Genomic DNA, 13280 nt, shown 5'->3' on the forward strand with positions numbered 1-13280 from the left:
GTGTTCAATTTGCTTATCAGTCATTTGGTTTCTGAGCCTCACTTTCCAATTGCAGGATTCTACCTTTTTAAACTGTTATTTTCTTGCCAGATCTCTTCCATTTTCCTCAAAATCTCAGTTTTGGACTCTTCCATAGCTTGTGAGGAGTTTTCCTTATTTGAGGAGGGTCTGGATGCTTGTTTGTTCTCCTCCTCTGTTTGCTCGGTTGCCTGGATTTTCTCTATGTAAAAGTTGTCGAGTGTTAAAGACTTCTTTTTATTGTTGTTAATCTTTCTCTTCTGAGCTTCCTGAGACTGGGTAGCCATCATTAGCCCAGCAGCTTCTCAGGTTTATCCTTGCGCTCAGGGTCTGTCCGCGGTCTTTTGACTCCTGAGGTCTGTCTGGTTTTTTCCAAGGTCAAGCCCCCTGGTAGACCCCCCTTGCTTGATCCTCTGCTGGAGGTTTCTTTACAAGTCTCAGGGCGCTGCTTCCACAGTCGTATACCCGTCTGCACTGGTTCCCCACTCAGGGTTTCAGAGCTTTAGCTCTTGGCAGTGTCTGCCTCCACCCACGCCTCCACCCGTGCCTGCGCTCTCAGCCCGCACTCTGTGCCCTGCGTCCGCTCCCGGCGTCCTGCTCCCGTGCTCAAGCTAGCTTCCTGGGGTCCCAAATCCCGCCACTCTCAGGAACAGGCCCCGGAGCCGCCAATGACTCAATGGGTGCCCCAAACTTGCTCCACCTCTTCCTAGCTGGCCTTGGCACTATAGGTGTTGTGTGTGGAGGGGGTGGGGGTAGGGTGGTTGCTCAGCCCGCGATTTAGTGAGAGCTGTTTCACCCCTTTATAGCATGGAGATGCCTCGATTCCACGTACCTTCCACGCTGTGCCCTGTTGTGGGGTTCCTCCGTTCGTCTGGACTTGTTTTTATGTCCCCTTGAGGAGTTTTGTGTGTTTCGGTCAGGAGAGGTTAAGAGCTGCTTCTTACTCTGCCACCATCTTAACCCGGAACCTCTGAGGCCAGATTTGAACCCAGGATCTCCCATCTCTAGTCCCAACTCTCAATCCACTGAGTCACCTAGCTGTCCCCTGAGTACTTGCATTTGAAACCCATATATATTTACTCTAAAATCTTTCACCATTGTTGAACATTTCCCTGTTGAATATAACTCCAGACCCTTTTGGCTACTGGTAATCCAATTTGTTTTGAAATATAATTCTTCCCTTTTTCTGAAGGGGAAATGGAAGTTCAGTGACCATAGAGGCATTTGCTAATTTTTAAATGAACAAACCTCACAGAAAGTCCTTATACAATAGAGTTTGGGAAGTCATAAATGAAAAGCTGTGGAATAACATCACATAAGGAATTATTTATGACATGTTAACTAAAGGTGAAAAGAATGTATAGCCAAGTATTTTTGTTTCAAAGATATTTGAATAGCAGATTATTGTACCCAGTGCAAAGTACAGGTATACCTGGCAATTGATTATCCATAAATTACTGTGATTAATGTAGCCATCCTGCAGCTACAAGATATTCTTGCTTGCGTGGGTTGAGCAGCTGAAAGGGAAGCTGGTGACTGAGGGAATATGGGTGGAAGGGTTAAAGATTAAGGTAGGAAGGACATAAAGAGAGAAAATAGGCACAGAGACACAGGATTCTTCAGCCTGTCAGCTTCTTCTCTGATGGTGAGAGAGAAAGAGATGGACAGGTGAACTGAGTTTTATTGAGGTTTCCAGGAATTGGGGATTGTTAATCAAATAGGTGGAGTGATAGAGACATTAGTATCATATTGGCAATCAGCAACAAGACAAAAGAAAGGAACCCAACATACTGGCCTAACTGGTTCCAGACCAGAAGCTCAACTGGAAGTCCTACTTCCTCTATAATCCTGGCACTATCTCATACAAATGCTGAGTGAGTACCTTTGCCATTACAAAGAAGCTATAGAAATTGCATGCCAGCCTTCCAGACTACAGACATGGGGAGAAGTTAGAGTTCCACAAAATTAAATTCAAGGATCCAGAAATCAATCATGTGAAATATCAGAAATATATCCATAAATCTGGTCCATGAGCACCTTAATCATTAGAGTCAGATTTTGAATATATCTTTAATACTTTCATGATTTGTTCATACCTGGAACCCTTCAATTAAAGATAACTGAGATACAAAATTTGCAAAGAGGACACAAAATGTAGTGATACTATACTGGAAGGAATGAGAAAATCATTATAATAATGATAATGTATCTACTCCCAAACTTATACTTTTAGAAATATTTTTAAGAGGGGAGAAGAAGAATTGTAGAGTGAATAGAAGACTGTTCTCAGAATCAAGGAGACCTGCATTCAAATTCTATTTCTGATACCTATTAGCTGTGAGACAATGAACAAGTCATCTAACCACTCCATGCCACTAGACTACTCTCTAAGACTGTGTCAGAGACTATTTGCTAATCTGAACCCCTGGATGGATCTCTCACATTTTAACTTTCCCTTATCAATGAAAGCACAGGTTTAGATAAGAAAAGGCAGAAAAGTCAAGTATATTTAATATGTATTTTATATGTACACATGATATATACATATGTTTAGAGACCTACAGACATACACATACATACACACACACACACACACACACACACACACACACACACACACACATATATATATATATATATATATAGAGAGAGAGAGAGAGAGAGAGAGAGAGAATGAGAGAGAAAATTAGAGAATGACAGAATGACAGAATGAGAGTAGAAGAATGAGGATTATTTAGGTACTGGAGGTTTAGTAGGTATGGTATTCTACTATAGTCAACTACAAACTGGTGTCCAACACACACAGTCAGGAAGCTTTGACTTGGTATAAATTCCAGGAGAGAAGTAGCTTGACATGGTGAAAAGAGGTTAGGACTTGTAGTCTCAGAAAACCTAAGTTTGATCCCTGCCTCTGACACATACTGATTGTCAATGTATCGTGAACACTTAGAGAAAAGACTCAGTAGTCATTGAACATGGTGAGCACCAAATAACATCAGAAAAATAAAATAAAATAGATTTTATATTAACAGATAATTACTCATTCCTGATATGAGAGTCATTCCTGAACCATTTTATCTTTGTACAAAGAGAAAACTTATTTTTAGAGTAAAGTTCAAAATCAGTACAAAGCTAGAATAAAAATGAACAAAAATATGGCGTTCAAATAATATGCATCTTGGACATATCAAACTAGATGTCCTGGAGACAGATCAATCACAAAATATTTAAAACAGAATTAAACATCATTCCTTTATGTTCAGCTCCTCATGGCCTCATTTGGGGTTTTCTCAGCAGAGATACTAGAGCAGTTTGCTATTTCCTTTTCCAGCTCATTTTGCACACGAGTAAACTGAGTTAAGTGACTTAAACCTAGGGTCACACAGCTAAGTATCTGAGGCCAGATTTGAATTCAGGAAGAGAAGCCTTCCTGACTCCGGGTCTTGCGTTCTATTCTCTGTACCACCTGGCTGCCCCAGCCAATAAACATTTTAAGTATTTAATAAATGCACGTTTTCTTCCTTCTCTTCTCCCAGTTTATAGTCTAGTCAAAATGAAATAAAGAATATCATCAGCAAGTATCTCTGACAAAGTCCTCATCTTTCATATACATAAAGAACTGAGACAAATTTATAAGAATATGCCATTATCCAATTGATAAATGGTCAAATGATATGAACATGCAATTTTCAGAAGAACTCAAAGCTAACTATAGTCACATGAAAAATGCTCTAAATTATTACTGATTAGGGAAATGCAAATTAAAACAGTTCTGAGGTACCACCTCACACTTATCAGATGTGAAAATATGATGGAGAAGGAAAATGATGAAAGGTAGAGGGATGTAGGAAAATTGAGATGCTAGTTTACTATTAGTGGAATTGTGAACTGATCCAAGTATTTTGGAGAGCAATTTGGAACTATACAAAATGGACTATAATACTGTATTAACCTTTGACCCAGTGATACCACTAATGGATCTGTATCCCAAAGGGATTAAAAAAATTAAAAGGACGTACATGTACAAAAGATATTTATAGCATCTCTTTTTGTGGTGGCAAAAATAATTGGTAATTGTGGACATGCTCATTAATTAAGGAATAGCTTAACAAGTTGTCATATATGATTTTAATGGAATACTATCATGCTATAAAATAGTGAGCAAGATACTTTTAGAAAAACCTGGAAAGACTTGACATGAACTGATGCAAAGTGAAGTGATCAGAACCAGAACATTTTAAATAGTAATAACAAATTGTTAGAATGATCAACTATGAATGATTTAGTTATTCTCAGTAATACAATGATTCAAGAAAGTTTTGAGGGACTTATGATAAAAAATCCTATCCATCTCTAGGGTAAGAACTGCTGAAGTCTGAATAGAAAGAAAAACGTACTTTTAAAAACTATTTTAATAATTTTTTGGTCTGTTTTCTTTCAAAACATGTCTAATATGAAAGTATGTTCTGTATGACTGCATATATATCATCGATATCAAATTATTTGCCTTCTCAAAGATGAAGGAGGAGAGGGAGGGAGAGAATCTAGAACTCAAATAAAAAAATGAATATTAAAATTATTTTTACACGTAGTTTGAAAAATGTAAAAATGTATTCAAATAGGTTAATTATGAAGGAGTTTATTTATTAAAGAAAAGAAGATATCAAGCAAATTTATGATTAAAAAAAGATTAGGGGGCAGCTAGATGACTCAGTGGATAGAGAGCCAGGGAGACAGGAAATCCTGGGTTCAAATTTGACTTCAGACATTTCCTATCTGTGAGACCTGGGCAAGTCTTTTAATCTTCATTGCCTAGGCCTTACTGCTCTTCTCCCTTGGAACCAATACACAGTATTGATTCTAAGATGGAAGGTAAGGGTTTATTAAAAAAAAAAAAAAAGATGGACTGGTTAGGTAATAATGAGGGGTAACAAATAGACAGACTGAAGGTTCTGCTAGTTTCCTTGCAATATCAGGAGCAACTGAGGAAGGCCTCCAGCATTTGGGATAGATCCTTTGTGGCAAATTCATAGAAGGAAACGTTGAGTCACTTAGGATGGCCTGAAATCCCCATCCCTGGAGGAAAACTCAAAGTTAAAAAGATTTCAGATGTGTGTGAATGATTAGGCTACAATCAACCCGAGTTTATCTTCAAGCCTAGCTGCAGAGACCAGTCCATTTACAAATGGATTCACCAACTGCCCAAGGGCAGAGAACATTTTACTTTCAAACTTTATTTCCACTGTTTAGTTTCTGCTACCTGAATAAATTAACGGCTGCCATTCACTCAGATAAGTATGTACTCGTGGCTACTGTTGTGTCCAAGTACCTCAAAAGGATCAATAATGTAGCTAGCATTTCAGCCAAATGTAGAGTCCAAATCTACTCACCTCTAATTCTTGCCACTTGATCAGGATTCTCCATCTCTTTTGTGACATTTGTTTCTGAATTAATATTAAAAGTCATATCTGGGCTTGGATTTGATTTAATCCTTTTTTCAATGCATTTGTTGATTTGTTAACTGATAGGTCCTGCTGGCCTGACAGAGATCTTCCTCTTAAGAACCTTGAGTCATTGCTGGCAGATATGTACCATGGCAACATTTATTGGCATGTTTCTTATACCTGCCCTATGAGAGTTTTCATAGATTCCTCACCCCTCAGTAGTCAGTTCTTCACTGAACAGTGCCTAATTGTTGTCTAATCCCTCTATGGGACTGAATGGGAAAGTCGCATATATATCTATTTAACTATATCTGTATCTCTTTCTATATGTAAAGATTTGAGTTGACCAATTCTAAAAAAGCACTCCTGAAAAGGCTTCTGGAGATCTCAGCTATAGACAGTAAGGGGAGTTGGACAACTGCTCAGAAGGAGAATCCAGGGGTCCCTTTGATGACTCTGGGTTCAAGTCTTTTGTCACATTGCCTGTATGCTTATGGCCACAGGGGAGCAGGGGACCTGATCACAGTTCCAAGGCAGAAAGAGTGCTTGTGTTGCTATCAGACCAGAGCACAGATGAAGAAAGTATTATGTTAAACAGAACTTTCCTTACATCATACCACTTTGGAAGAACTGAAAGCTTATAGATCCCCAGAGCGAGCTCTGAAGGCAAGTTGCACACATCCAAAAAAAAATCCCTCAATACTTCCCTCAATCAAGCATTTACTCCATTTCCTACTTCCTTTCAATTCCTTGAAAAAATTCTCCACCCCTTTCTCTATTTCTCTATATCATCCATTTTCTTCTTAGTTCCTTACAAATTGGCTTCCCTACCATATTCTACTGAAACTATTCTCTCAAAGGTCATCAGTGACTTCCAAATCCAGTCAGTCAGTCAATCAACAAGTATACTTTATACTGAGCACCTACCAGTACCAGGCACTGGACAAAGTTCTGGGGATACAAAGAAATGTAAAAAATAATTATCTCTGCTTTCAAGGGATCTCATAGTTTAATGGGAGAGACCATATGCTAGTGACTATGTATAAAAAAGATTACATTGGGGGTTAAGGAGGACAGAGAGGAAGGCTTCTGGCAGTAGATGGGAGTTTAGCTGGGACTTGAAAGAAGTCAGAAAGAATGGATTTTTCAAATTTATATGAGGAGAGGAGATATAGATATAGGAAGATAGCTGGAGAAGAAGGTAGGATTAAGTGAGGATTTATTCTTTTTAAGGGATGAAGGCAACATGGACATATAATTCTTTAAGTAAAGGTTGGAGGTCCACCAGGTGGTTGTACTGAGTTACAGTTTAAATTGGATGACTTTTGAGGTCATTTCCAATTAAGATTTTATGATTCATCCTCTCACTTCAGAGTTTTCTTTCTGACAATTGCACAGCCACCTGCCTGACCAATCAAATCAAAGTTTGAAATTATTTGTTGTCCCCTCTCTCTCCTATGTAATCAGTTACTGACTTCTATTGATTCTGTAATATTTATCATCTCTGCCTCCTTCTCTCTATTGTTTACTGCCCACTGCTTTCATATGCTTTCATTTCTACCTGCTTGGATCTGTGATCTCTCTCTCTCTCTCTCTCTCTCTCTCTTTTGTAACCCCTACCTTCTGTCTTAAAATCGATATAGACTCTAAGAAAGAAGAAAGGTAAAGGTTAATTGGGGTTAAGTGACTTGCCCAAGGTCAGACAGCTAGGAATCATTTGAGTCCATATTTGAATCCAGGTGCTCCAATCTCCAACCTGGAGCTCTATTCACTCTGCTACCTTGATGCTCCCTCTCTTCCATGTTTAAAACCATTTGTTCTCTCTTGCTTCTCTAATGAGATCAGTAATCAACTTCCACTGATTCTATAATAGTTCTCACCCCTGTAGCCTACTCTCTATTGTCCATTGCCACTGCCCTCTTACATGCCTTCAATGCTACTTGCCTAGATTTGTGATATCTTTTTGACCTGTCTTTGAGCCTCCATTCACTCTCTTCCAATTCCAATCTGTTTCTCATCACTGCCAGACTAATTTTCTGCAATAATAGAGGCACAAAATAATTCATATTTATAGTACTTATTCATAAGAACGCCACGATATAAGTAATGCAATATTATTTCTGTTTTATAGATGAGGGCTAGGGAGGTTAAGTGACCTCCTATGGTCACACAATAAATGTTAGAGCCAGGATTCAAACTGATATCTCTTGTTCTCAATCTTCATTATAACCATGGATTATGTCACTCCTCTGGTCAAATTCTTCACTGGCTAACTATTGGATATCGAATAAAGATCTAGCTCCTTATCCTGGCATTCAGAATCCTCCACAACCTGGTGCAAACAAGGGAGAACAAGCATTAAATACAGTTTCCCTCCTAATTACATTTTCAAGGGGTGTTCCCCATACCTGTATTTCATATCTCCTTATTTCCATTTCTTGCTTTGCCTCAGTTCCCAGCTGAAATTTCACTTTTTGTAAGAAGCCTTTCCTAATCCCTCTTAATTCTAATGTCTCCTGTCTATGATTATTTCTAATTTTTCTTCTATATATTGTTTGTATTTAGTTGTTTATAGGTTATCTCCCCCATTCGATTATGAGCTCCTCAAAAGCAGGGACTATCTATTGCCTTTTTTTTTTTTAATATCCCCAGAGATTAGCATAGTTCCTGGTATGTAGTGAGTGAAATGTTTGTTGGCTGGACTCAGTGCTCTGAGAAGCTCTCCAAGGCCCTAAAATGCAAAGAAGGTATTAGTCTACATTGATAGAGAAAGTTTCCTCAGTTGGGAGTTCCATGTACCAATTAAAACACATGTTCAGTGCCTCTCTTTTAATTAACTCATAATATTAAATTTGAGATCTTTCACAAAATATTGGAACTCACCATTTGCACTCTATATTGGGTAATTTAACTTTATTATTCATTTTCCCATTGAATTAAACCTTTTTTTTCACGTGGGTGTTCAGGGTAGGTCTGTTTGCAAATTTTCAGTTTATATACACAGGAGTCTTAATATATGTTTGGCATATGAAATGCTAAATAGAATTGAAGCAGAGATTGTACACACACACACAACTGAAATAGTGAAGGGTGATACAAATGGCTAAAACCCATAAACATTCTAAGTAATCTCATACTGGAGGAGAAATACTTTCAGTTTCTAATAGGCAAGTATCCTTTATAGTAAATACCATGAAAAGGAAGCCTTATATATCACATTACATATATAATCCCATGACCCACCGATGATCCTGGTAACAGTGCTTTGCTGGCCAAATTATTTACTATAACTAAAGTTTTTTTTGTCCCTGTCTGCATAGTCTCTCTATTACCTACTCCACCCAACACTTGGGAAGCTCAATTAGCACTTTATACCTTCCTTTTACCAGGCAGCCAAGTGTTTTGGTGGAGTCAAGAAGACATCTTTCTGAATTCAAATCTGGCCTCAGACCCTTACTAGCTGTGTGACCCTGGGCAAGCCACTTAATCCCATTTCCCTCAATTTCCTCCTCTGTAGAATGAGCCAAAGAAGGAAATGACAAAGCACTCCAGTATCTTTGCCAAGAAAACCCCAAATGGGATCAAGAAGAATCTATCTGGACTGAGAAACCTCTAAAGAGCAACAACCTTCTTTTATATGAATGTGCACAGGTTGCACTAATTAGGGTAGGGTGGGTGTAGGCAGGGAGGGTGAAAGGAAAACTGATTGAAATTTTTTAAGCTTATGATAGAGGCCCTCCAGTCAAACTCCCTCATTTTATAGATTTGGAAAATAAAACCAGAGTTAAAGCAGTCTGTTTTTGAACTCAGGTCTTCTGACTGTTTTCTTTGCTATTTTTGTTGTACCATAATACTTTTCTATTGTTCACTACTCAGCATCACATCTTCTTGGTTTTCTCCAAATTACTTCTGCCAGAAAAATCACTTTGCTGTGGCAGTTATTATGGAGAGAACAGACATACTACCTACCAATAAGGAATATTTATAGAGCATTTAGTACAGTTCCTGGAACATAGTAGAAACTATACAATTATTAGCTATCGTTATTATTGTTATTAAGAAAAACAATTAAAGGGAGAATAGAAAAGTGCTAAGAGAAGAAACATTACATTTATTTAGCCTCTTCCACACACACGTGATGAAGAACCTGGAAGGGCAAGGCTTTTTTCTTTCATTAAAAATCAAGAGTTGGCCCTGGAGCCAGGAAGATCTGGATTCTAGTCCAAATTCTGACCTTTACTGTCTATGTGACCCTGGGCAAGACTCTGAATTTCTTGTCTCAAAACCTCAGACAATCTAGTTTGCATAGCAGGTCCTGATTTGAATTCACTGGTGGAGAGAGTTTCCTCTTCAGAACTTGCCTATTACTATACAAAGAAATTCACAGGCCAAACAGAATGAACCATCATCGCCCTCCTCTCTCCATTAATCTAACCTCATTTTTTGATACTGCATCCTAGAAATCCAATTGTCAAGGGGACCAGACAGTCCTTTGCCCCAATCCAACAAAATTAAATCAGAACTTTGTTTTTTTCACAACAAATGTGATGGATTCTGAGAAGCATGGAAAGCTCTACATAGCCTGAGGCAGGATGAAGAAAGCAGAGCCAAGAAAGCAATATAGGCAATGACTATGACAATGTGAACAGAAAGAACAAGCGCACACACAACATAATAAAAATGATGTTGCAAAATTACAAGATACAGGCATAATTCAAAATGAGGGAAATCAGAAGTTCCTTATCAGAACTGATTATTCTGATTATTTGATTCTGATACCAATCTAACTATTCTGAAAACCAAGTCATTAGGTATTGGAAGCACCCTTCTCTTCCCCTTTGTAGAGGGAGGCTAAAGGTTCATGAGTGTGGCACATTGCACATATTTTCAAATTTCTGTGAGTGATTTTTGATAAATTTTGATTTTTTTCTTCTTTTGTCCTTTAAGAATTTTTTTTTTGTTATATTATCACTCTCTGGGAGAAGTTAAGGGAGGTATGCTGGGGAAATTTTTGCTGATGTTTAAAAAAAAAGACATCAATAAAAACTCATTTAAAAAAAATTGCCTTTTCCTCATGTAGCTGCCAGCATCTTACATAGGATAAAAGATTTAACCTTGGGAGTGTAAGTCCTTTTGCAGTAGGTTTTTGGAACCCTCTAAACAACATTAACATTGTAAAATCCCTTAAAGCAGAATGTTCTACCCCCAAATATCAAGACCCTGCAATACTTGCTTTTGTGAGTGTTTCACCAGCAGCATCGGTTAGGGAGCCATCAATTTTACAGGTCTCCTTGTTGGCTGTCTCAGAGGTACTTTTGTTTACTTCAGTCTCTAGGTTACCAGAATGCTGAATCAGATAAAGAACTGAATAAGCGAGGGAGATTTTCTTATTTTTCTTCTTGGAGTGCTGTTTCTAATAAAAAGCAGCTCCCAACATAGAAGAGATCTCTGTGTCCCTCCCTCCCCCCATACCTACTAACAACTAGAATATAAGTTGCTCATTATTCCTTGAGACACTCCTAGGAGTATTCTTTAGGAGAGTTCATCTTTTAAGATAAAAGAGATACAAAAAGAATAAAAATGATTTGTCATTGCATTCCCAAACATGAGGACTCTTTAGGTTTTAATTCTTTAATGTCTCTGCTAAGAAATATGAATGAGAGAAAAAGAAGAAATAGATACCTGAATTCATGATGCTTGGGTTCTTAGGTGTGTTACAGCAAACCAAATTTCAGTGAGCATTGCATCTTTATTATGTTCCAAGTATCTGGCTGTCCAGCCTAGGGAAACGCTGGCCATTGTGACTACATCATGGTTCTGTGATGTCAAGGGTTTTAGAATCTGGAAACTGCCAGAATCTTCCATAGTTTTTTTCTTCACATCCCTTGTTAATGATGAAATGACTTTATTTATATGCAGCCTCAAGTTTGTAAGTCTGGGAGAGTTTGCTATTGAGCCTGGATGCTAAAAGTTCTTAGGACAACTAAAAAGAGTTTTACTTATAGGTCACAGGAAACAGGGAAGTTTGCACATGTTATTGAGGACTCTGGGGTAAAGGGAGAAAAATAGTTCATCTTCTTAAGCCATGTGAAATTGTGGGTCAAATAGATATATTACAGGGATTTTGCCCTGGCACGAGGTTCTTTTCCCACCCTGAATCTCTTGCACATTGGGGCTCTTGGGAGCTGCTGCTTGTACGGGATGGCAATTAGAAGCTTAGGAACAATCCATCCTCTCTTTTATTAGAAGCAGGAAATAGTGGAGTAGGCTGGTAAATGTCACACACATCCAATTTTTTCCCTTTCCTCCATCCTTGGTAGGGGAGCAGCCCTCCATTTCCTGCCAGAATTCTCCACATCTCCATTCTGGGAGTGTAAAGAATCATGTAAGAGAAGCCTATTCTCCTTTCCCAGACATCCAGGAAAAAGTGACTCTTGCTCATGCTTTGTTACCTTGACTGAAATATTTTCTTTTCTGTTGTAAATCCAATTGTTTGATATAAACATCAAGAAAAGTTGGTCACCAATCTTATCTCTTGAGAGTAATGATAGCAGCCAATAAAATAGTGGTAGAGGAACCTCCCTTTGGTTCTTTGAGCTCTCAGAGGGAGCCAGTGGACAAGAGAAAAAGTAGCCCCTTTACATTCCCAAGAGAGACATAGAAAATGAGTCAACTGATAAAAAACCCCAAGAAACTCCTAGAGTGGAATTTCTAAACTTTTTTTATGTCATGAACTTCTTTGACAGTCTGGTAAAGTCTGTGGACTTCTCAGAATAATATTTTCAAATGAACAAAATAAAATACATAGAATACAAAGGAAACAAATTAAAGTAAAATAAAAATTCAAAATATTAAAAAAAATTCAGGGAGTTTAAGAACCCCTGCCGTAGACAAAAACACATTGATAGGGGAATAAGTCTCCTGCAGGATAAGGTCTGAGAAACTGATGTTGCAATGGCTAATATGGAAAAATGTTTTGTATGATTTCACATTTATAATAGCCATCATATTGCTTGCTTTCTCAATGGGTTGGTGAGGGGCTCAAGAGAGAGGCTCAGGGGATATAGGGAGAGAATTTGGAAATCAAAAATTTTAAATATGAAGGTTAAAAATGAACAAACCAATAAACATAAATAGATTTTAAAAAACAACGCCATCCAACTGAAGTTGCTGCATCTGAAGTCAAGTGCCATTGGAAGCTTTTCTATCAATTTGACCTCAACCAAACCAGATCTCCTCAATGGGTCTAAATAAATGTCTATCCTATAAACTGGTTGCCTCATGCTACACTTGGGGGTATTCACTTTATGTTACACTGGGTATCTCATTCTTATAGCCGTTTTTTTCCTTCCATTTCTGGGATGAGTTTGTTTTTAATTTTTTTTGGTAAGATTATTTTATTTTTCTTCCATGTTTGGGATTCTTTTTGATGGATTTCTTTTGATCCGCTTCCTAAGCCAACTTTTATTTATGCTTCTTGGAATAAATTTTGTTTCCTTCACTTTTTCAGTAACTTTGTTTCATATGTTTTTATTCAGTGACCATTTTTATTTAATATTTTAATTCCTATTTTAATTTTTGTCTTATTTTATGTTTTTTTATTCCCCTTTGTGTCCCTCCTCAGGTAATTTATTTTTTGACTTTTCTCTACCTTGTGTGGGTGATTAGTCCAGCTTCTTTTCAATGCATTTTCCATGTTTGTTTATGTATTTCTGAGATTTTTTTTACATTTTGTGATAATTTACTGTAATATTTGCAACTTTGATTCTAAGAAAGATGTGCTTTTTCTAATTTTATTTGGGATAGTCTCATTAGGAC

The 13280-nt window shown here is 37.7% G+C and overlaps 1 protein-coding gene across 1 annotated transcript in view; it reads right to left on the bottom strand.

Moving 5' to 3' along the window:
* Positions 1-11261, bottom strand: part of FAM81B (family with sequence similarity 81 member B) — a 93116-nt gene extending 81855 nt beyond the window's left edge. Inside the window, exons 1-2 of the mRNA XM_044680493.1 lie at positions 11181-11261; positions 10696-10809 (exon numbers count right to left, since the gene is read on the bottom strand). Of these exons, the coding sequence (XP_044536428.1) occupies positions 10696-10809; positions 11181-11261 (195 nt within the window). The remainder of the gene's footprint in view (positions 1-10695; positions 10810-11180) is intronic.
* Between the last annotated feature and the right edge of the window lie 2019 nt (positions 11262-13280).

The sequence above is a fragment of the Gracilinanus agilis genome, chromosome 1 (genome assembly GCF_016433145.1).
Source record: "Gracilinanus agilis isolate LMUSP501 chromosome 1, AgileGrace, whole genome shotgun sequence".
Lineage (NCBI taxonomy): Eukaryota > Metazoa > Chordata > Mammalia > Didelphimorphia > Didelphidae > Gracilinanus > Gracilinanus agilis.